The sequence below is a fragment of the Chamaea fasciata genome, unplaced genomic scaffold (assembly GCF_029207755.1).
Source record: "Chamaea fasciata isolate MVZ Bird 193981 ecotype frontalis unplaced genomic scaffold, bChaFas1.0.hap1 SCAF_2, whole genome shotgun sequence".
NCBI classification, from domain to species: Eukaryota; Metazoa; Chordata; class Aves; order Passeriformes; family Sylviidae; genus Chamaea; species Chamaea fasciata.
Window position 1 is genome coordinate 55068288 of NW_027094087.1, and position 20510 is coordinate 55088797.

The 20510-nt window shown below is 42.0% G+C and overlaps 1 protein-coding gene across 4 annotated transcripts in view; it reads left to right on the plus strand.

The window, feature by feature from the left end:
* The first annotated feature begins 5564 nt into the window (after positions 1 to 5564).
* Positions 5565 to 20510, plus strand: part of TSC22D1 (TSC22 domain family member 1) — a 92448-nt gene continuing 77502 nt past the window's right edge. For 3 of the 4 annotated variants that reach the window (XR_010719405.1, XR_010719406.1, XM_066176205.1), the window contains exons 1-2: positions 5565 to 6099; positions 6721 to 9581. Coding sequence is in view for 2 of the 4 variants with exons in the window: in XM_066176205.1 (XP_066032302.1) it covers positions 6754 to 9581 (2828 nt within the window). In the remaining 2 variants the exon portion in view is untranslated. The remainder of the gene's footprint in view (positions 6100 to 6720; positions 9582 to 20510) is intronic. The other variant, XM_066176204.1, reaches the window with a different exon arrangement.

Below are 20510 nucleotides of genomic sequence, written 5' to 3' on the forward strand. Positions count from 1 at the left end.
GCTTCCACAGAATATGTTTTAAATGGCCAGAAATACTGTCGACACAGCCAAAAGGAAAATGAAAATTAGATACACAAGCTTCAGACAGTTAATTAAGTTCAAGAAGAATTTCTCTGTACCCTCCACAATCAGGACATCCTATCTGCCTCCAGTTAGTGTGTGATAATATGAAAAAATTGTGTGGCTATACTAAATACTAACCAACTATACAGTCTACTTTTTCAAAGAATTCAGCATCGAAGAAACTCATCTCTTCAGGGGAAAAACAAAATTTAATTCTAGGCTGAGATTTTAAAGATTTGTGCCTTATCACAACAGACACATTCACTCCTGGTCATTCAAGAAAACCACACATAAATCACAAAACTTTTAGACATCACAAAATTCCCAGTGTAGTGAGGGAACACAAAGTACGTTCCTAAACAAAGCATTTTCCTAAGTGCTTTCCTCTATCAGGGTTAGGATCAGTCAAAAGAAAACAATTCCACACAATCTTTGCAAAGGAGAACTACAAACTAAGAGCTCACATTTTCAGCATTTTTAAGCAGTCCTATGCAAATGTTCATGATTAATTCATAAAAACGAAAACTAATCTAAAAAACATGGTTGACTTGCTAGCTTGCTCATTGATTTACCAGACCAAAAAAAAAAAAAAAAAAAAAAAAAAAAAAAAAAAAAAAAAAAAAGAAGGGGGGGAGGGGAGGGGGCAGGGGAGGAGAGCTCTATTTAACTGTTGGACCATTTTCCATTGATTTGATCATCTATTTTATTTAATCTTCAGCTTAATTATATATACCATTTGGCTGACTAATCAAAGATTAAACAGTTAGAAATCTAAGGCCTGTAGTCTACAAACAATTAAATAAATGATCTCACACTACAGTGGTACTGCATTCATTACAGTTGCACATTGAGGTATCTGGGAAATACTTTCCATAACTTGCAAGTTCATCAGTTGACTACAAATTCAAGAGAAAATGGAGGAATAAAGGAGAGCAAGATGAATAAAGTGATAAAATCATGATGATCTTTTGGCTGTTAATTCATCAGTCTGGTGGAGGATTTACTTTTAACCCTTGCTCCCACAACACAATCTATATAGTCCTGTATGTAGTCTACACACCTATGAAGTTTAAAGTGATGATAAAGCTCCTAAACATCTTTCATTAAATCTGAATTTGAATGCAATCCCCATTAAAAACAGACTACCTACTTGGACACATTCCCCAAGTGCAAGTATAATGAATATTTTAAAACAACTTTTCCAGGTGATCTAGAAAGATATGATTTTGTGTATATTGGCATTGAAATATACCTTACTAGTCTAAAGAGAACTGACTTTTTTTTCCAAGACTGCTAGAATTGTGGATTTCTGCAAGCATTTATTTAATAAAAACTTGCGAGAAAACTTCCCTTTCCCAAATGTTCAGCACTATTTAATGAGAATTAAAATAAGGGATGAAAAATGTCTCAGTAGGCGTTTTGGAATCAGTAAACTCAATAAACCAACTAACCAGCCAACTGAAAACAAAACAAGAAGGGAAGATCAAGACTTGACTTGAACTTTCTAAGAAAATGCAGAAGCAGAATTACCACTTTTTTCAGGGCTCAAAGGTGAGAATTTTCTTATGACTATTTCTCTTAGAAGGAAGAAAAAATTGCACACATCTTTGCAAATCAACTTAGGGAGTACAGTCAGCAACATTAATGAACAGAGAAAAGTTTTCTGTCTAAACCAACAATGGCAGCTTCATGAGAAAAAAAATTCTTTTCATTAAATTTTTAAAAAAATTATTTATGAAGCAGTCACACAGGATTTAAAGCATGCATCAGACTGATTTGTCATGATTCTGACTGTTTTGAATAAAACCCCCGCAGTATTCCTGCTTGTTGGCTTTATAATTACTTGGTACAAAGACATAAACTACTGCATATGCTAGGATGAATGCACACAACTGTGTCAAACAGCAAAGGAGCCAAAGGAAGAAAATATTAAAATACTGCTTCTTTTGGTATCCTTGGAGAATCTGTGGTGGTAACAAGGCTTGTTGTTTCCTGTCTGAAGAAACATTACATATACGGGAGACAGATCTCTAAATATTTACACTGTGAAGACCTTGTTCTTCTGCACTAGCCTGAATCAGAAGATTTTAAAAGTTGAAATAAGGGTTATTGCAGACACTCATTCTCCCTGCCTGGCAGCGAGGACTGCATCAAGCTAATCTGTGCTTCTTCATTTGGGAAGCATGGTATGTGGGAGACGCAATCCAAAGGGATTCCTCTATCCTGGCAACCCACCAGCAGTCTTCGGTCTGCAGCTGAGGCAATGATGGGACTGCAGGACTGTCTGCCCTGCAGTCATGAGCAGTGACCATGGTCAACAAGATGCTGAGTCCATCCAGTGATGACACAAGTAACTCTGGTTCCAGCTGACTGATCAATACAGTTAATTAAAAAATAGCAGGTAGACCTGCTTGGAAAAACTACTGGCTAATTTCACTTACTTTCTACATATGGTTAGTTCCTTGGTGGCTGAGTTTTTAAATATCTGATGTTTTGTAAATTAGGTATATGATGAACTTTCTTGTCCCACCTTGAAGAACACAATCCAAAACACTTATAAATTTCAGTGGTTTAATTTTAATTTCATATAGTCTAATGGATATGAAAAGCAATTAAAATTGCTAATCTGAGAATCCCATTTTTATGCTTAGACTAATGCTTACAAAAAAAATGAAAGAAAGAGAAATAAACTAATACCTGAAAAAAAAAGATAAGGAAAGAAAAAGGGTGTAACATGAAAATGTTCATATTCACAAACAGCATTAAAAAATAATTTCAAACATGCCACTTCTGATATGTTTAGTCTAGTCTAGACCATTATTTTGATTGTTAACAGACAGATCAGTGACCACATTATGCAGATAAGTTAACACTGTTATCTAAATTTCATTTTTTTCTTCAGTTTCTCTTCGTAAGAAGAGAACTATATGGACCCAATTAAAAAAAATCCCCATTTCACACACTGTACTATGAAGCAGCCCACCTACTCAAAATGAATATAGGTTAATGAGCATTGGCAAAGCAAACATTTAATCAATAATAGTACTGCTCTTCTAATTCTTTTTCAGCCTCACTGATATTAAGTGCATACAAACTTTATAGTTCAATCCTTTTTAAGCTGTTTTTGCACTATTTTTTAAGTCTAGAAATCTACTCATCTGTATCCATAGCCTATGTACTTTAAAAGTAGTTGGACTTCGCACAAACATTCAAAAAATCATCTTGGAGCTGCGACTCATCCTAGAAGACTCAAGTCTGCAAAGGTAATTGTTCTGGGAAAGTTATAAGCAGACAGAACAGGGATTTTTAACAGCAGTTGACTCTCAGTGTTGAGCACTCTTCTCAAAAAATGAGATCTGAGTATCTCATTAAAGACCATCTAAGATTTCAGTGTCGCACCAAAGGTCAAGATGTAGACAGATCGTGGGCAGCTTTGTGATGCTGTCCGGAAATCTGCGAAGGTTACATGGAGGCAGCTCACTTTCAGGTAGTAAGGTCTTTAAGTATGGGCTTTTATCTGATTATCAGTTAAAAAAGAATAATATTGTCTTGACCTCAGGAAAAGAAGAATCTTATTTAAGTATGTGTCAATTGTTCTTTGGTGTCTGTATAAAGGCAGTACAGCCATGGAAGGAGCAAGGGTTGCAAGTCTACCTTTCAGGTACCTGGAGACCTGAGCTGAATGCCTGCATTCCAGATGAAAGGAATTAAACTGCAAAAGGCAGGGTTTTCTCAAAAGCCACTCCTATCCCCACACCATAGGAGAGTTAGATAAGCCAGGTTAGCAGGGAGAGGCAAGATGGAAGGTGAAATCCAGGAACAGGCAGCAAAAGCTCTCACTGTGTGTGACCTTGAATCCTTGTCCTTTTCACAAAATGGAGCAAGAAAAGCAGGATTTTAGTTCCTCGGTGATTAAATGCCACACACTAAACATGGGAGACTCAAATCTCCTCTCTGCCTGAAGGAACTAACATTTACATCTCCCATAAGGACTCTCTAATGACTCAGCTATATGATATAATACCTTGGACTCTCACAACTTTTTTTTCCCATTAAAGCTCTACTACTCTTCCTTATATGTTTAAATACTCACCGCGGCAAGAGCCAAGGCCTGCTTTTTCTCTATGCCCTGTTGTTTGTCCTGACCAGTGGGCTCCACAGTCAGGTTACAACATTAGCCTGAGCCCTTCAAGTCCTACAAACAGCTCTCCATTCCAGGCAAGCCAGACCAATTTCAAAGCAGTGATTTGAGACACCTGCCTGCTCATGGATGCCTCTGTTTGGAGACAAGGCCATGCTGCCAGGAGTTGGGAATACAAGCAGCTCTCCAGGCATGTTGCACACCCTACGTACTGCCAGGCTGCTGGAGAAACAGGGCAGAGGGTGTGAACCTGTCCCCTTCTCTGTAGGAATGCAGGACATCCCACCTCTCGAGCTCAGAAAGTCCAGGTGGAACAGATTCTGCTGCCAGGAGAGGTGGAGCAATGCCAGTGGTGGGGATCCATTGGCTGGATCCATTGATCATGGTGGGGCCATGAGATACCTTCCAGGCATCTCTGTGCAACCCAACAGGCACAAGGATGCGAAGGAAAAGTGCCTGGCAGATATGTGTGCATTGGGTGTCTCTGGAGATCAGGTGGTTGCTGCTCACCGAAGGGGAGAAGCCAGCTCCGTTTGGGATGGGATCAAACGGGATGGGAATAACCTCACTGCGGTGGGCGTGTTGAGCTTCACCGCCTGGGTCTGAGGATGCTGGCACTGGAACAGTCCGTTGATTTCACCTCGATCCCGTGTAGTAAGGTGTGGTGGGATTTTTTTTAAAAAAATTATTTATTTATAATCTACCGATGTTTCGGTACGGTTCGTCTGGAGCTTTCATGAGAAGCTCCTCCACACACACAGACACACACGCCGCATGTGGATGCAGATGAACGATTCCACCTGACCTCCGGGCACCGCTGGCCCGGCACCGGCGGCGCTGAGGGCGCCTGCGGGGAGGGCGGCGACCCCCGCCGGGGATGGACGGTGCGGGGCACCGGGGCGAGCCGCCCGCCGCGGGCACAAAGGGAAAGGCGGCCCCGAGCAAGGGGGGTGCGCGCACACTCCGCTTTCCTCCCTGTGCGCGGGGGAAGGAGCGGGCAGGAATATTCTGGACCGAGGGAGGGGAGGAAAGAGAGAAGGTGATGAATAACTTGAATAAATCTGCAGCGGAGCTGAGGAGAGGGGGAGGGAGGCGGCGGCGGCAGGTCATGTGAGGCACAGTCATGCTGCGGGCACAGAGGGGGCACCTGGCGGGTGCACGACGCGGCCGGGAAGGGGGGCGACGGCCCGCCATGGCCGTAGCCTCGCCCCCTCCCCAAACCGGGACGCCCCCGCCCGCCGCAGGCTCGGAGCCGCTCGGCCATTTCCGCCACGCGAGCCGAGCCTTATTTCCGCCGGCCCCGGCCAGACGGGCTTTATGTCTGCCGGCGAGGCGCGCGTGCGCGGCAGCCGCCGCCATCTTACGTTGTCTCTCGCCCGCCCTCCCCTTTGGCGAGCGCTCCCCTCCTCCCCCCCGCGGCGCCTCCTCCAGCGCTCCGTGAGGAGACGGGGCAGGCACAGGGAGGGAGAGACCCGCCGCGGCGGGGAAGCCGGGAGTAGACCCTGAGGGAAGAAAGGACGGGGCGGACGCACACGCGGGAGGAGGAGGACGGATTCCAGGCGCGGTTCTGCGGAGGACGAGCGGGTGCCGCCTGTTATAAAGGGGGAGGAGGCGGCGGAGGGGGAAGGAAGAGCGTGCGGAGCGGAGCCTCCTCCAGAGACAGCCAGACACAGGGAGGAGAGAGAGGCTGCCTGGCTGGCTCCCCCTTCCTCCCTTCCTCCCTTCCTCCCTCTCTCCTTTTCATGGACTCTCTTGTCGGGTTACTGCAGCTGCTTTTCTTCCGTCCTTATTCCGTCTCTCTGATACCCAAAATGATTCAGCTCCATGGCTGCCACTGACGGGGATGTCCCTGCCCGGCTCAGCCTGCCGCTGCCGCCCTGCTGTGCGCCAGTCCTGTACGTATCCGCGCCTTCCTCCTGCTCTTACTACTAAGAGCGGTGATGGCGAGGGGCGCCGGCCGCGTCGCCGGGCTGCCCTGCGGGCCCGCCGGCTGCCCTCGCCGAGGCGGGGAGGGAGGGAGGGCGGTGCTGCCGGCTGCCGGCGAGCCGCGGCGCCCGGCGGAGCCTCGGCGGAGAGGAGGAAGGGGCTCGCCCCCGGGGCGGCCGGCTGGCTGCCCTCCCGGGAGAGGCGCAGTCGGGGGGCTGGGGAAGGGGGGGGCCGGCCGAGCAGGGAGGTGGTGGTAGAAATCAAAGGGAGGCGGGGGGGAGGGTGGCAGGGAGAAAGAAAGTGAATGGCGGAGGATTGAAAGTGTCACATTCAGAGGCGGCGGAGGACCGGTGCTCGCCCCCTCCCTGTCTCGGAGGGGAGGAGGAGGGGAGGGGAGGGGGTTGGTGGTGAGCGGCGGTGCCGAGCCGCCTCAGCCCGTGCGCTGCGGGAGTCGGTGGGGGTTGTGCGTGGTGGTGTCTGCCCTGCCCTGAGCACACAGCTAACCGTGTGTGTGTGTGTGTGTGTGTCTGTCTGTCTCTTTCCATACCGGGGGATTGCACTCTTAAAATACACCCGATACAATGCACCAGCCTGACTCAGCCGCAGACATTAGTGCTAGGAAGATGGCGCACCCGGCGATGTTTCCTAGAAGGGGCAGCAGCAGTAGCAGCGGCAGCAGCTGCGTTACTGCTCCCACTGCACCAGGTACCGGCGTTGGGAGCGCTGCCCTCTCTGCCGAGGATTATCAGCCGCCTTTGCTGGTCCAGCCGCCGCCTCCATCTCCTGCAGCAGCTTCAACCGCGGGTCCACAGCCGACACCCCCTCATCCACAAAGCCTGAACCTCCTCTCGCAGTCTCAGCTCCAGCCACAGCCCCTTGCACAGACTGGAGCTCAAATGAAAAAGAAAAGTGGCTTTCAAATTACCAGTGTGACCCCTGCTCAAATATCAGCTAGTATGAGCTCTAATAACAGCATAGCTGAGGATACGGAAAGCTACGATGACCTGGATGAATCTCACACTGAAGACCTGTCATCTTCAGAAATCTTGGATGTGTCTTTATCCAGAGCCACTGACTTGGGAGAACCTGAGAGGAGTTCTTCTGAAGAGACTCTCAATAACTTCCAAGAGGCAGAGACTCCTGGGGCTGTTTCTCCAAACCAGCCTCATCTTCCTCAGCAGCATGCTCCTCTGCCTCATCACCCACAGCAGAGTGTTGTGATCAATGGAAGTGTTCATCCCCATCATGTTCATCATCACCACCATCTTCACCACCACCATCATGGACACCATCATCCATCGCACCCTGGGGTGGGTAGTGCCCCAGTTTCTGGAGGACCACCGCCCAGTCCATCGTTTAGAAAACTATCAACAACTGGAAGCTCTGACAATGTTATATCAATTGCACCAGTTTCTGCTGCATCATCCACTGGGTCCCCGGCATCTGCTGTGTCTAATATCCGCACTACAAGTACTCCTGGCAATTTAGGTATAAGTCCTGCTGCCGGAACTAGTACCTTAAATAATATTGGTGGTGGTAGTTCTAGTGTGGCAAGCAATGTGCTTGGTACTATAAATTTAAGCAACATCATGAGTACTGGTAATGTAAATGCTTTGTCTGGAACTAGCAGCAATGCTAATGTGAATATCTTGAGTGGTGTTGGCAATGGTACGAGTGCTTCCTCTAGTGTCATTAACAATGTTACTAATCCAACTGCAGGAATGGCAGTGGGATCAAGCCAGCAGCAGCCTGCATCTGGCACGTCAAGGTTTAGGGTTGTAAAATTAGATTCTAGTTCTGAACCTTTCAAAAAAGGTAGATGGACATGCACTGAATTCTATGATAAAGAAAACACTGTTGCAGTTTCGGAGGGAGTAGCAGTAAACAAAGCGGTAGAGACGATAAAACAAAACCCGCTTGAAGTGACTTCTGAAAGGGAGAGCACCAGTGGGAGTTCTGTTAGCAGCAATGTAAGCACACTGAGTCACTATACAGAAAGTGTGGGAAGTGGAGAAATGGGAGCACCTACTGTGGTACAGCAGCAAGCATTTCAAGGTGTGGGTCCGCAGCAGATGGATTTTAGCAGTGCTGCTCCTCCAGCAATTCCAGCATCTAGTATACCACAGAGTGTTTCTCAATCACAGCTTGCACAAGTCCAGCTGCATTCTCAAGAAGTAAACTATCCACAGCAGAAGCCAGGGGTCCAACCTCCTGCACAGGCCAGTCTAACCACTGTTACTGGGGTTCAGCCAGCCCCAGTTAATATACTAGGTGTATCCCCGTCTCTGGGCCACCAGCAGCCTGCCCTTCAGAGTATGGCTCAACAGCAGCTGCCGTATTCGCAGCCGGCACAGCCTGTGCAGACTTTGCCAGTGGTGCAGCAGCAGCAGTTGCAGTACGGACAGCAGCAGCAGCAGCAGCAGCCGGTTCCTACGCAGATGGCCGCAGGTCACGTTAAGTCGGTGAACCAAAACTCTGTCACAGGGGCTATGCCAGACTACATTCAACATCAGCAGATCCTTCAGACTCCAGCCCCTGCCATGCAGCCAAGCTCTACAGGAGTAGGAACTGGGCAACCGGTTCCTGTTGCCCAGGCACAGGGCATGCAGCCTTCAGTGCAAGCACATCCAGCTGCTGCCCCAGCTCAGCCTGTTGCACATGCTCCAGCAGCAATACCAGGTGTACCTGCCAGTGGTCAAATGCTAAATGTTGGGCAGCAAGGAAGCGTAGCTGCTGTGGTGCAACCACCATCTGCTACAAACCAAATTCCACCTCCAGTTATGCCATCAACCGCTGCTCCTCCATCTTCCCAAGTAGTGCAGCCTGTGCAGACAGGAATAATGCAGCAGGGATTACAGGCTAGCGCTGCAGGCCTTCCCCAACAAATGGTCATTGCTCAGCAAAACACCTTGTTACCTGTGCAGCCACAGGCACAAGGAGTGGAATCTGTAGTCCAGGGGATGACTGGCCAGCAGCTGCCTGCGGTAAGCCCTATACCCTCTGCTAGTACTGTTCCTGCACCAAGTCAAGCTGGTTCAGCTGTGCCTCCTGGCATACCTTCTGCTTCTGTAGGTTTGGGACAGCCACAGAATATAGCACAGGCTTCGGCCGTGCAGAACGGCAATTTGGCTCAAAGTGTTAGTCAACCTCCCTTGATATCAACAAGTATAGGTGTGCCAGTGGCACAGAGTGTGCCACAGCAGATGCCACTAAGTTCTACCCAGTTCCCTGCACAATCACTAGCTCAGTCCATTGCAAGCCAAATGGAAGACGGCAGACGCCCTACAGAACCTTCCTTGGTGGGTTTACCTCAGGCTGCCGGCGTCGAGAGCGGTGGTGGAGCATCGGCCACTTCAGATGGCGGCAGCAGCAACATGCCTTCCTCGGCTTCCCTCTTCCCACTGAAGGTGCTGCCGTTGACAACGCCTCTTGTAGATGGTGAGGATGAGAGGTAAGACTGCCTGTAACTTTATTAAAAGATGGACTCTCTGATAGTTCGATTTGCACTAACTTGCAGGTCTTGTTACAGCCATTCTGTGAAATGAAGCACTGTGATCTTTCTGTCTAATTAAAATACTATTTCTCAGGTCTCAGCACATGCAGATATTGTATTAAAGAACTTGTTTTTCTCTTGAGGGGGTGGGTTGTATTGATTATGCTTTGAAACTACTGTGTGGTTAAATTGTACTTAACAGTCTGTTCAGTGTGTATATTCCCATTGTGTTGAGGAAGACAAGAATACTGTAGAGTGTGGGTATACCAGTGGTGATTGCAGTTTAGACTATTTATTATATGGAAATAATTAATATTTATTCTTAGGTATACTTTTTTCCACAAGTTTAGACTTCATCCTGCCTTAGATTCTCTTTTTAAAGTATTGACTTCACTAAGGTTGAACCAGTTGCGATTCTGTGGTGTATTTAAATCCTCTTTGACAGCCAAGAGGCGGTTTAGGCGAATGAGTATGGTGGGATAAGGGATATTCAGCAACACTGTTGTGGCTCTTTGAATTGAACCTGGGGTACCTTTGGGCTTGATGGCTTTCCTTCAAAGCAGTAATGCATGGTGAGATCTGCCCAGGCCTGCCAAAGGGTGGTCAACCTTTGAATCTGGTGTGCCAATTCTGTGCAGTTAGAGTAAGAAAGCTGCATATTTTTTTTCCCATTTTCACCAGTTCCAACTACATCTATTCTCTCACCTTCCCCTTGTCAAGCAAATGACCACTGCCTGGTCTTAATAGTACATGCGTGTGAATATTCTCATTTCTTTGACAGTGTGTGCAGAGAAGTTGAGACCATTGTGTGTGCAGGCTGAATGGAGTGAAACATCAATTTTTAAGTGTGATGGTTTGATATTAGGTGTGAAAAGTCCTCAATGTGTTGAGGGCCTCTTGTGATACAGGTTTGCGAGTGGCCAGGAAGACTGGTGCTTCTTCCAAAGAACTTCCTGTTTAAGAAGTTACATTAATGGGAGAAGTAACTTTTAAGATAAATAACCTACCTTGGGAATGTGGAGCAGGACAGAAAACACTAGAAAAACTGAGACTAGGTTAAGGACACAAAATAAGGCACTAAACACAAGGTGGGAAAAATGCTGTAGGTGAAGCACTTTTTAAATACCTTCTTGGTGCCATAACTTAAGAGTAGTACCAGTGGCCAGACTTTATTATTTTATTTTTTTTTTAAATAAAATGGGTTGCTGGGAGAGGCTGGATTATTTCCTTAATATTGAAAATCCTAACTCTATCAGCAGTCTCTGATTATGTTGATCATAAGGTGTTGACTGCCATAGTGGCTTTCATCACATCTTTCTAAGATGCCAGAGAACTGTAATGAGTAGCAGCTTGTCTTCCAGGAGTGCTAGAAGACAAGTTCCAACACTGTTGCATTCTGATCATGTTTTTTTAGTCAATAAGTGCATGAAGGTGGTAGAAGACAGACTGAAGTGTTAAACCCAACAGTGTCACCATTATGCTACTAGCAGTTTTTCAGAAATGTTTTTTGGGTTTTCTGTCAGTTGAATTTTGTAAACCAAGACACTAATTCTTCTCTTCACGCGTCCCACTGGTGTTTGGTGTGTTAACTGTTTTTGTTGTTGTGCGGTTGTTGTTTTTTGGGTTTGTTTTCTTTTATCAACCAAAAAATCCCCCTAAGCTTTCAGGGGATCCTTGCCAAGTAGGAGAATCATAAGCTTTTTGATACTCAGTGTTTTGGAAAATGACATCTAGAATATGTCTGTACCCTAATTTTAAGAGCATATGTTAACAGTTTGACATGATTGGTAGTTTTTCCAGAATGTTTAAATCCCTCAGGGTAACAATAGCCAGAAATACCTTCTTCCTCTGTTGTTTGGCTAGCCAGAGATCATATCCTTTCTTCTCCCATGCACGTTGCGTCTTTGTTCAATCTGTCATCTCCAGGTAGACTACACTTTTGTTCAGCTGCAGTTGGAAAACCATTTATATTCTTTACACAAAGCAGGATATGACTCTATTAAATGGAGACCAAAAATAATTGGGTTTTTTTTGTATGGCAGTAGTGGCCATCACTTTTGTGTACAGTCAGACAATTTACAGCAGCACGTGTCTGTCTCCCTGTATATTTGTATGTGACGTTAAAAACCTAGTGAGATTGCTTCTGTTTCTGCTTCCAGGGGATCTCAGGGCGTGGAACTTCTACTGTCATCTTCACTGGAATTTTGGGCTGGAGCTTAGAGTTTGTTACTCACTAAAGGCAGTGCAAGATACATTGTCATTCTCTCGGCTCCCCACTTTTCTGGCCCTGGAATCTCTCTAGTTAGTTTTTTTGCTGGCTTGTTAGATTATCCCCACTTCTACAGGAGGCGAAGGGTGGTGTGTTGTAAAAGGACCGTAAGCCTTTCAGAAGCAGGTGTATTGTAAATATGAGTATTTGAAATCCCCATTTCTCTCGGTCTTATCTGCACACGCATATATCACTGAAGATTTCTATCAATACATCCCAAGTGATTCTAAACCTGGCAAAGGAAAAGGTAGGAGAAAAGAAGTGAGTGATGACATAATTGGGCCAGCGAAGAAGCTGTAAAATTCCATTTAGCGTGCCTTTGAAAAAACATCTGACCCATGTAATACCTTGTATAGATTAACTCCCAGCTTTCCTTAAACCTGTAAATAACTGCATTTAAGGCCCTGCCAGTATCTTTAAGTCTGTTCAGTTTTTAGAACACCCTTTGCAGCTCTTTCTATGCCTGTTATCAGGGCATGGCCTTTTAAATATAGACAGTGTGGAGTGTGTCTGCTTTGAGAACCGTAACCTTTAGTTCTCTGGTAAGAATTACTTTTATTTCAAGTCATAGTGAAGATTAGATATTAAAAATGAGCTGCTTGGCAGAATGCCGTATGGAAAACTAATTTGCGAATATTAATAAATAAAAAGAGGATACAAATAATACTCATGTACTTTCTGTATTAAAAAAATTATAATCAAACTGCTGAACAAAAATCCCAAAACCCCAACAAAATCAGCAAACACCCGTAGTTCTTCTGACTGGTCTTTCTTAAGCGTGTTGGGTGTGCCATAGATGTTTGTGTTTTGGTAGATTCATCATCTCTTAATTTTTTGGTCTACAAAAATGCAGGCCAGTTTTTTGATTGTTAAATACTTTTTTTCCTTCTCCTTAGCTTGAGCCATGGTATGGACTCAGTGGATAGTTCTTACATAGTTTCTTGGATTTGGAGTGGTTACCTTGATTTATTCACTACAATTATTAAATCTTGCTAATTTTAGACATGGTCTTCTGAGTTTAGTATTTCATCTTTAGAACTGTAGAGCAGGATTGCTTTTGTTTTCATGTGTTTGATATTTAAGCATGGAAGAAAGCATGTTTATATCACAGTGAATCTTTTTGTGTATTTATACTTAGTGTTGCAAAATCAGTTTTATGTCTTCATAGACAATGTTTTGCTGTACATGGTTGCAGGAAGATTTTATATGGACTTATGTTATTTTTAAGTGAAGACTTAGAAACCCCACTGTAAAGTGAGGGCTTTAAAAGTTAATGTATTTTACAGCATTTATAGAGGCTGCTATAAGTGATTTTAAAAATAACTTAATCTGAAATGTTGTTTGCCATTACTCAAAAGCAGATTTTGTGAATGAAGGATAAGAGAACTTATAACTGCCTCCGTGTCCTTGAAAACATTTCCTGTAGAATTGTTCGCATTCTTTAGGCTGGTGCAAGTTGTGTTCACCTGTTTGTGCATGTTATCCAACAAAGCTAAAGAGAAAGGAGGAAAAGATGATGGTAAAAACAAAAACAGTATAGAGAATTAAAATATTTTTTTTATTACCTGACAATCTCATTATTTTTAAGAGAAATTTTTTACTAAAAGATCCCTTTAGATTTTTTTTTTTTGCATAGGGTATGTGTTTTGGCTTGTTGCTAAGTTTGTAGAGGGGCTGGAAGATTAAAGCTGAACACGAGAATCAAAATACTTGTGAGCATCCTTTGAGAAATCTCTAGCAGTAGTAACTAGTACTAGATTGTAAAGTGAAGTTCAGTCAGGAAGCTGGGTTAATGTTCATGATGTATGCAGCTGTGTAGTGGAAAGGTTGACCAGGTGCAAGTGAGATTTTTACAGATGTAATTCAATACTTTTTGAAGATTTTTGTAAGCAGTAGTGAATGAAGTAAGTAAGGAAGAACTGGAAGCTTCAGTTGTATTTTTGGTGCAGTCACTATTTTGCATACTTATTTTGATTTTGTAAGTGGTTTTAGAGTTTGGGCTTTTTTGCTTGCTGGAAGTTTTGCGGCTGTATATTTGGTGAGAAGGGGAATAAATACTCTGCAACAAAGAATTTCTGGTGGATTAGCGTAGATTTATAGTGATTTTTTTTTTTTTTATTTGCATCTTAGGGGCACTGGCGTTGTTTTCTGTCTTGCAGATTTTAAAGTTGTTTCATGGTCTTGCCACCATTTAGAAAACCATGTCATTTGAGTTCTAGGAGATGAACTGTTAAAAAATCTGTTCATGTCTACAATTAAGCTTTCAGAGGAACGTGAAAAAATTACTAACTTCACTAATGGCAAGTCAAGTGAGTAGAAGGAGAGAACTTTCATGAAGAAAATGTACTTGCTGTCGTGTTGTGCTGACAAGTCCAGTTTCTCACCTTGTCTGATGGAGTAAAATACGTGTTGTCGGTGGAATTGACTTTGTTAGTTCTGCTCTAAGTAAAGAACAACGAGGAATTTAGGGTCTGCACCTTGTATGTCTACTGTCCAGCTGTAGGTGGCAATATCTTTTTTGATGGAGCTTTTCCTGGTGTCTTTTATAGGTGCATTTTTTGCATGCTATGATCCACTTTGAACTAAGGGTTGCTACAGTGCTTGATATTGCATTGTCTTTCAAGACAGGGAGAACCAACAGATACCAAGGGATTGTAAATGCAGTAATTTAGCACTTAAGGCAGATGCTGAGAAATTCATCTTTTCAACTGATTTCCAGAAACGATTCCTTAGCACTGCAGTTTTGGTTGCTCATTGGGGCAGTGCATAAATATGAAATCATCTATGCACGTGTATGTGAAAATGAGCAAACAAGATTTTGAAGTATTTAATGTTGAAAAGCAATCTTTGTTACTGTCTCAGGATTTGCATTCTTTACAGGCTAATCTGAAAATTGGAATTAAACCTACTGACAAATGGATTAGTAGCGAAGTGTTTCAGCCTTTACAAGTTACTGTGATCTAGATAATGGGGAACGGAGTAATGACTGTATCAAAGTTAGCAGAGTGGGAGGAGAAAATAATTAAAAAACAAACACCGCCATCCCCTCCAAAAAACCCTAAACAAACAAACAACCCCTGCCCAACCTAGCAACCCCCAGTATGTTAATGGGTCTTGCTTAGGCATAAATAAAAAGGTGTATGGTTAGCACACCTATGCTACAAAAAGACCCCCTATAACCTATTTATCTTACAGATGGTAATAAAGTAAATCAGCCTTTTCAGAGCTGTCTCTTAACAACTTAGGAAGTACATCAGATTGTAAACAGTAGTATTGCTAGTATGGTCTTTTGAACAAAAAACCTGCACACGCCCGGATATCAGTGCAATTATAGCAACTGTATTCTTGGTATGACCTTTTTGGGAATAATTTGTGTTCTGGGTTTGCAGTGTGATGTAGGTGAAACATAAAAATGACTAGAAAAGAATAGTGTGTCTTTGTTCTCTTTGATTTAATGCACTGGTTCTTTTTCTATTCTTTTGATTAATTTATGAGACTAAAATGTACTGTGTGTAATACATATTATACTTTAACAAACAACTGAAAACTTCTTAAGGTGGGCCTATACCTTTAATTTACTGCATTTACGCCACCAAATGCAGTGCTATCAAGATGGACTAAGGGTAAGATTATTCAGTAAATTATTTCATGGTAATGATCACTGCAAATAAGAAACTAGTTTATTCTCAGCATGGTTGTACAGGAAACCAAGAGGGAAAGAGTTCCTGAGTCACTGGGGATACGGCACTTTATTTATTTTAGCCTGTTCTAAAGCATTCAGACTTAGGAATTGCATGATGGAAGTGCAGGATAATTATGGTATCAAATTGGAGCACCTGATCATCCTTCTGGCTTTAATGTCTGGGAACACTTTAACTCTTTGTCTGCCTTTGGAATTTGCTAACAAAGATAGTAATTGTGCTACAGTCAGTGGTGTAGAAATCCTTATCAGCTCATTTTGTGCAAGCCTCCAAACACCTATTGTGCATTGTCAGTGTTGGAAGCAGGATTTGGTTTGTGGTTGCAGTTATATGCAAAAAAATTCCATCTTCCACTGAAGCTGAATTGACTTTTCCAAGAGAGATATTTAGAGGTTATAAACGTTTGGCAGGCAAGGATTGTAAAGCTGCCATACATGCTGGTGGTAGAGCCTGTGGTAGTTCAGGTGTTCTGTCATTGTTGGTTACCTTATGGACTAAGTGACTTGCTAGTTCCTACTAAAGGAGGACTTCTAATTTTGGTGCTGTGCAGGGATGAAGAATGATACTCATCATGTTCAAACATACTACTATGCTTTAATAATGGGAACTTGTTCAATTTTATGAAATTTTTTATCCTTGCAAAAGTAAGATCTTTAACATCTTTTGTTAAAAAAGTCACAGTAGACTTCTTCACTGTTCTCTTTGAGCAAACAATTACTTTGATTATGCTTCCTTTAAATTATTTTGGCATTATTGTGTACCAGAAATGACTCCTGAGTTTTTTTTTTCTCTACTCTTCTCCACTGGATTTTGTTAGATGTTTGTTTTACATGATGATGTAAATTTAAGAATCGCAGGCATTCAGGCTTGAAGTTCTTGTTCCAATTTCTGTTTCTTCTTGCAGTGCAGGGGTTAGTGATGGTCTGGAACAGTAAAAGTAACTTTTCTTTGTTCCACAGAGAATGGCTACGGAAGCAAACTGCTCTTTATAATTAGCCTTCCTTTCTGGGGCTTGTAGGTATTGTACAGACTGAAATGGGTAAGAATTCTGAAGATAAACTGGAAGAACAGAGTAAGAAGTAAAGTAGTTGGGGGGTTTTGTTTTTTGTTTATCATTATGGCTTGGAAATTTAACACAGTTTTGGAGCTTACTGTTGTCCTCAAAGAGCAACAATTGCACCTACCACTGATGCTTTTTTTTTTCCTCAAGAAGATTCTCAGAAAATGGCTTTGTAGTTGTTTTAATTAAATTTAAGGGGTATCTTGTTCATCTGGTTACATACTTTAGAATAATCCATTCTTTTGAGTGTAGCGGAGAAGTACCATTTTAAAAATTGCTAAAACAGGCAGCAGAGGATCTTCTCCAAGTTTAGACTTGGAGATGAACTTACTACTAGGTGAATGGGACCACAGTCTGTTAAAAATACAGGTGGTACTTTTAGTAAGGTATAGATTTGATTGCAGCTGGAAGTTGGTTGTGGAGTGTTTTATTACCCTCTACTTAAGTTTGTTAAATGACTCGGCCAGGCATATTGTTTGAGCTTCTGTGTGATTTAGGTATTTTTCCAGCCCTCTTGTTTGTGTGTCTTGTCTTTCCTTTTTTCTTTTTTTTTTTTTTTTTTTTTTTTTTTTTTTGGTCTTGTTTTGGTTTTGCTTGTGTGTTTGGTTGTTTTAATTAGCATGGATATCTGCAGGAAGTTTTCAGGACTCTGATTTCTTGGTGTGTTACTGAATTTTGAACTTTTCCAGCAGTTGTTTAAGCAACAGTGTCAAAGTGCTGTGCTAAGTGCTAGGGATAGTACTGAAAACTGCTGAAAATGTGGATACACATTCAACAATAGTCTTAGCATCTTAATGCATTTAATAATAGGGTTCTTTTTTCCTATGGTACTGCAGTGTAGCTCTTAATGATGAGTTACACAGGTAACATAATTTCAGCACGCAGTGCTATTACTGTATGGTTGATTCGTTATCCTCAGTGTTACACTCCGTTCATCCCGCCCCGTAAGATCACAAGGTGTGGGTCAAATGTAAGTTACACCATCTTTTTCCAGATGTTGTCAGTCTTTTATTTGTAATCCGTTGTCTTGTGGGTCCTAATTATTGATAACTGAGTGTTAATTGTCTTTGGTGCTTACATATCTAGTCAGTAGTCCTTTTAGTTGCATAAAGTGTTAAGTTCTGAATTTGGCATCCTTTAAGTGTTGCTTGTGCTGGTTTATAAATGGTGTTTTCCTTTAAATCCTTGTAAACAAATACAAGCCATAGAAATAGTTCTTAATGTTTCTTCATTGACTTTGAGTTCTGTGCAATGTAGAGGGATGAAATCCCTGTCAAGATGAGAGAAAACTTAAATGCCTCTTAAGCTTCCTCTGACCTTCATTTCACCCAATTCTATCACAGTCATGATAGATGACAGAGACATGATGACTGGCAGTCAACTTACATATAAGAAACTGTAGAAATCAAAAAGTCAGAATGTAACCATACTAATTTTGTGGTTTTATGTATTTAGTGCTCTTATAGCTATTAAGGAAGATTGTGATTAAAAATTAACCCAGTAATTCATGTATGATTGCTTTGATGTCTGTTGTGACTGCAATTTTGAAATACTTTCCTTTTTAAAGAAAAGCAAGCAAAAATTTCTCAGAGAGAATCTGAATAATGAGTGACTTGTTTGGCATATATTGCCACTGAGCTGGGATAAGCAAAGGGAAAAAAAGGCTTCTGTAGATTTCCTGGAAGATTATTTTAAACTTCATAATTTTACTGGATGTATGTGTGTCGAAATATCATAATGTGTTTTTGTACCATATGAAAGATTCCATATTTTTCTGAGGAAGTCTGTCTGTGGACTATAAACAGTATTTTAATTTGTACTTCCAGATTGAGCCTGACAGAAGTGGAATGCTTTTCTTTCCCTTTAGGATTTCGTGAGGGTTCGTGCTGTAATGCCTGCCATATAAGAAAGGAGAACAACTTAAGATTTTTTCATAATTATTGTGTGTGTGTCAATTTGTGCATAGTATTAATTGTCATTCTCCCTTGATGTCACTCTCAGTAGAGGATTCTCAGACTATAAGCATCCCTCAAATCTGTCAAGGAAGGATTTCATAGTAATAAATAATGTTTATAGTATATAGTTTATAATACATAATATTCTTATTTAGCATTATGGTTTATGTTATGAGCTGTTCAGTGAAGAACCTTGACCTGGCCTTAACTTGAAATGTCTCCTGAACGTCTTGATTAATTTGTTTTTGAAATCCTTTTATCTGAAATGCTTCATGTTCCTTATCTGGATGTACACATACGAGAATATAGAAAGCTTTTTTTTTTTTTTTTTTTTTTTTTTTTTTTTTTTTTAATGAAACAACCTGAAACAAACCTACTGGTGAAAGAATGAGCAATTGCTGCTTTTCCAGTCTCATTTCTTGGAGTCTCACAAAATGACCAAGTGAAAATAAAAGGAACCATGAGTTAATGACTATGTACTTTAAGTACTTGTTAAATAATTTACTGTAGCACCCAAATGAATTCAAGGTATAAATGTACCTCTTTAATCTGCTGAATGAGGTTATTATGTTAAGAATGGATCAACATATCGCACTGCCAAGTGTTTCTTTAGTAGGCCTAATATCCCAAATTGGGTGAAATGTCGAATTGCTCATAAATGTTCAGGGATTGGTGTAGGATGTGCATGTGCCTCCATGTTATTTTTTTTCTTTCCAAGTGTATGAGACTCCTTCCAGTTCTGTAATTGCTTGTGGAAAAAGAGGAGTTTCTGAGCCTGTGTTTGATTGGAGAGAGAGGAGGGAGGGTAGAAGGTGTGAAAGAAATGTTCATGATGCTGGTTTTGTTCGTTCGTTAGTTCTTTCTGGTGGGGAAAGGGATTTTAATTTTTGAAATACTGTTCAGGCATGCACTGTGTCAGTCAAGTATATGCAGTTGTTGGCAATACAGCCTCTTCCTATTTATGGGATAGTAGCTAAAAGGCCTTTTTGTGAATTGGTGCTGTGTTTTCCTGGCTGCTTTATAACAGAGAGCAGAGAAGATCATGTTGAAGAGCTTGGTGTCTGATGCCCATACAACTTCTGAAGTGATTTTAAGACAGTGATGCTTTAAAGCAGGCAAAATCCTAAATGTGTTTCGTGGTTTAGGGATAAACAGAGCAGCAAAGCAGGTTTAGTAATTTCTGTGTTCTTGTGGAGTTGTACCCTGTTAATAATGAAGTGCATCATATCCTGAACAGCACTGCCGCGAAAATTGTTGGAGCTGCCATGTCGCCAGGAAGGCGCGGGTCAGCCTCCTCAGGATCTCACTGGCTGCCCCTGGGGGGTGTAGGTCTGTAGTGCTGGAGGTGGAGGAGAAACTGAGCAGTCCTGTTATTTCACTGGAATTTAACATGTAAATGGAAGATAATGATTTGCATCAAGATACCTTTAGCTTCTAGAGCAGTGTGATCCGTGGAAGGGGGAAAAAAGAAATACTAGCATGTTATAGCAGACAGATGCAGTTTTCTTCAGTTTCTGCATTTGTCTGAACAGCAGAATCCAATATGGAATCTTTATTATGTATGTTTACTGTCCAGATTCTTAAAATCTTTAGAACCGTTTTTATTTTTAAATTTCTATGAAGTTGTTAAATAAAAATATTTTCTGTGAAAAAGTTCTCCAAAGAATCTTGTAAAAGACATTGTATGAAGTGTCCATACATATTTTCAAATAGAGGCTTGTCTTGATACTTAGATATTTAAGTATTTAAACAAGCCATGTAATCTTCCCTCTTAATACTTATTATCTGAGGAGATGTTTAAGGGAAACCTGTTCTGGGTGTTGTTTTTTTTTTAAATTTTATTTTTAAAATATTTCCTCCTATTCCAACCTGTGAACATGATAGAATAAACCATTCTTAATG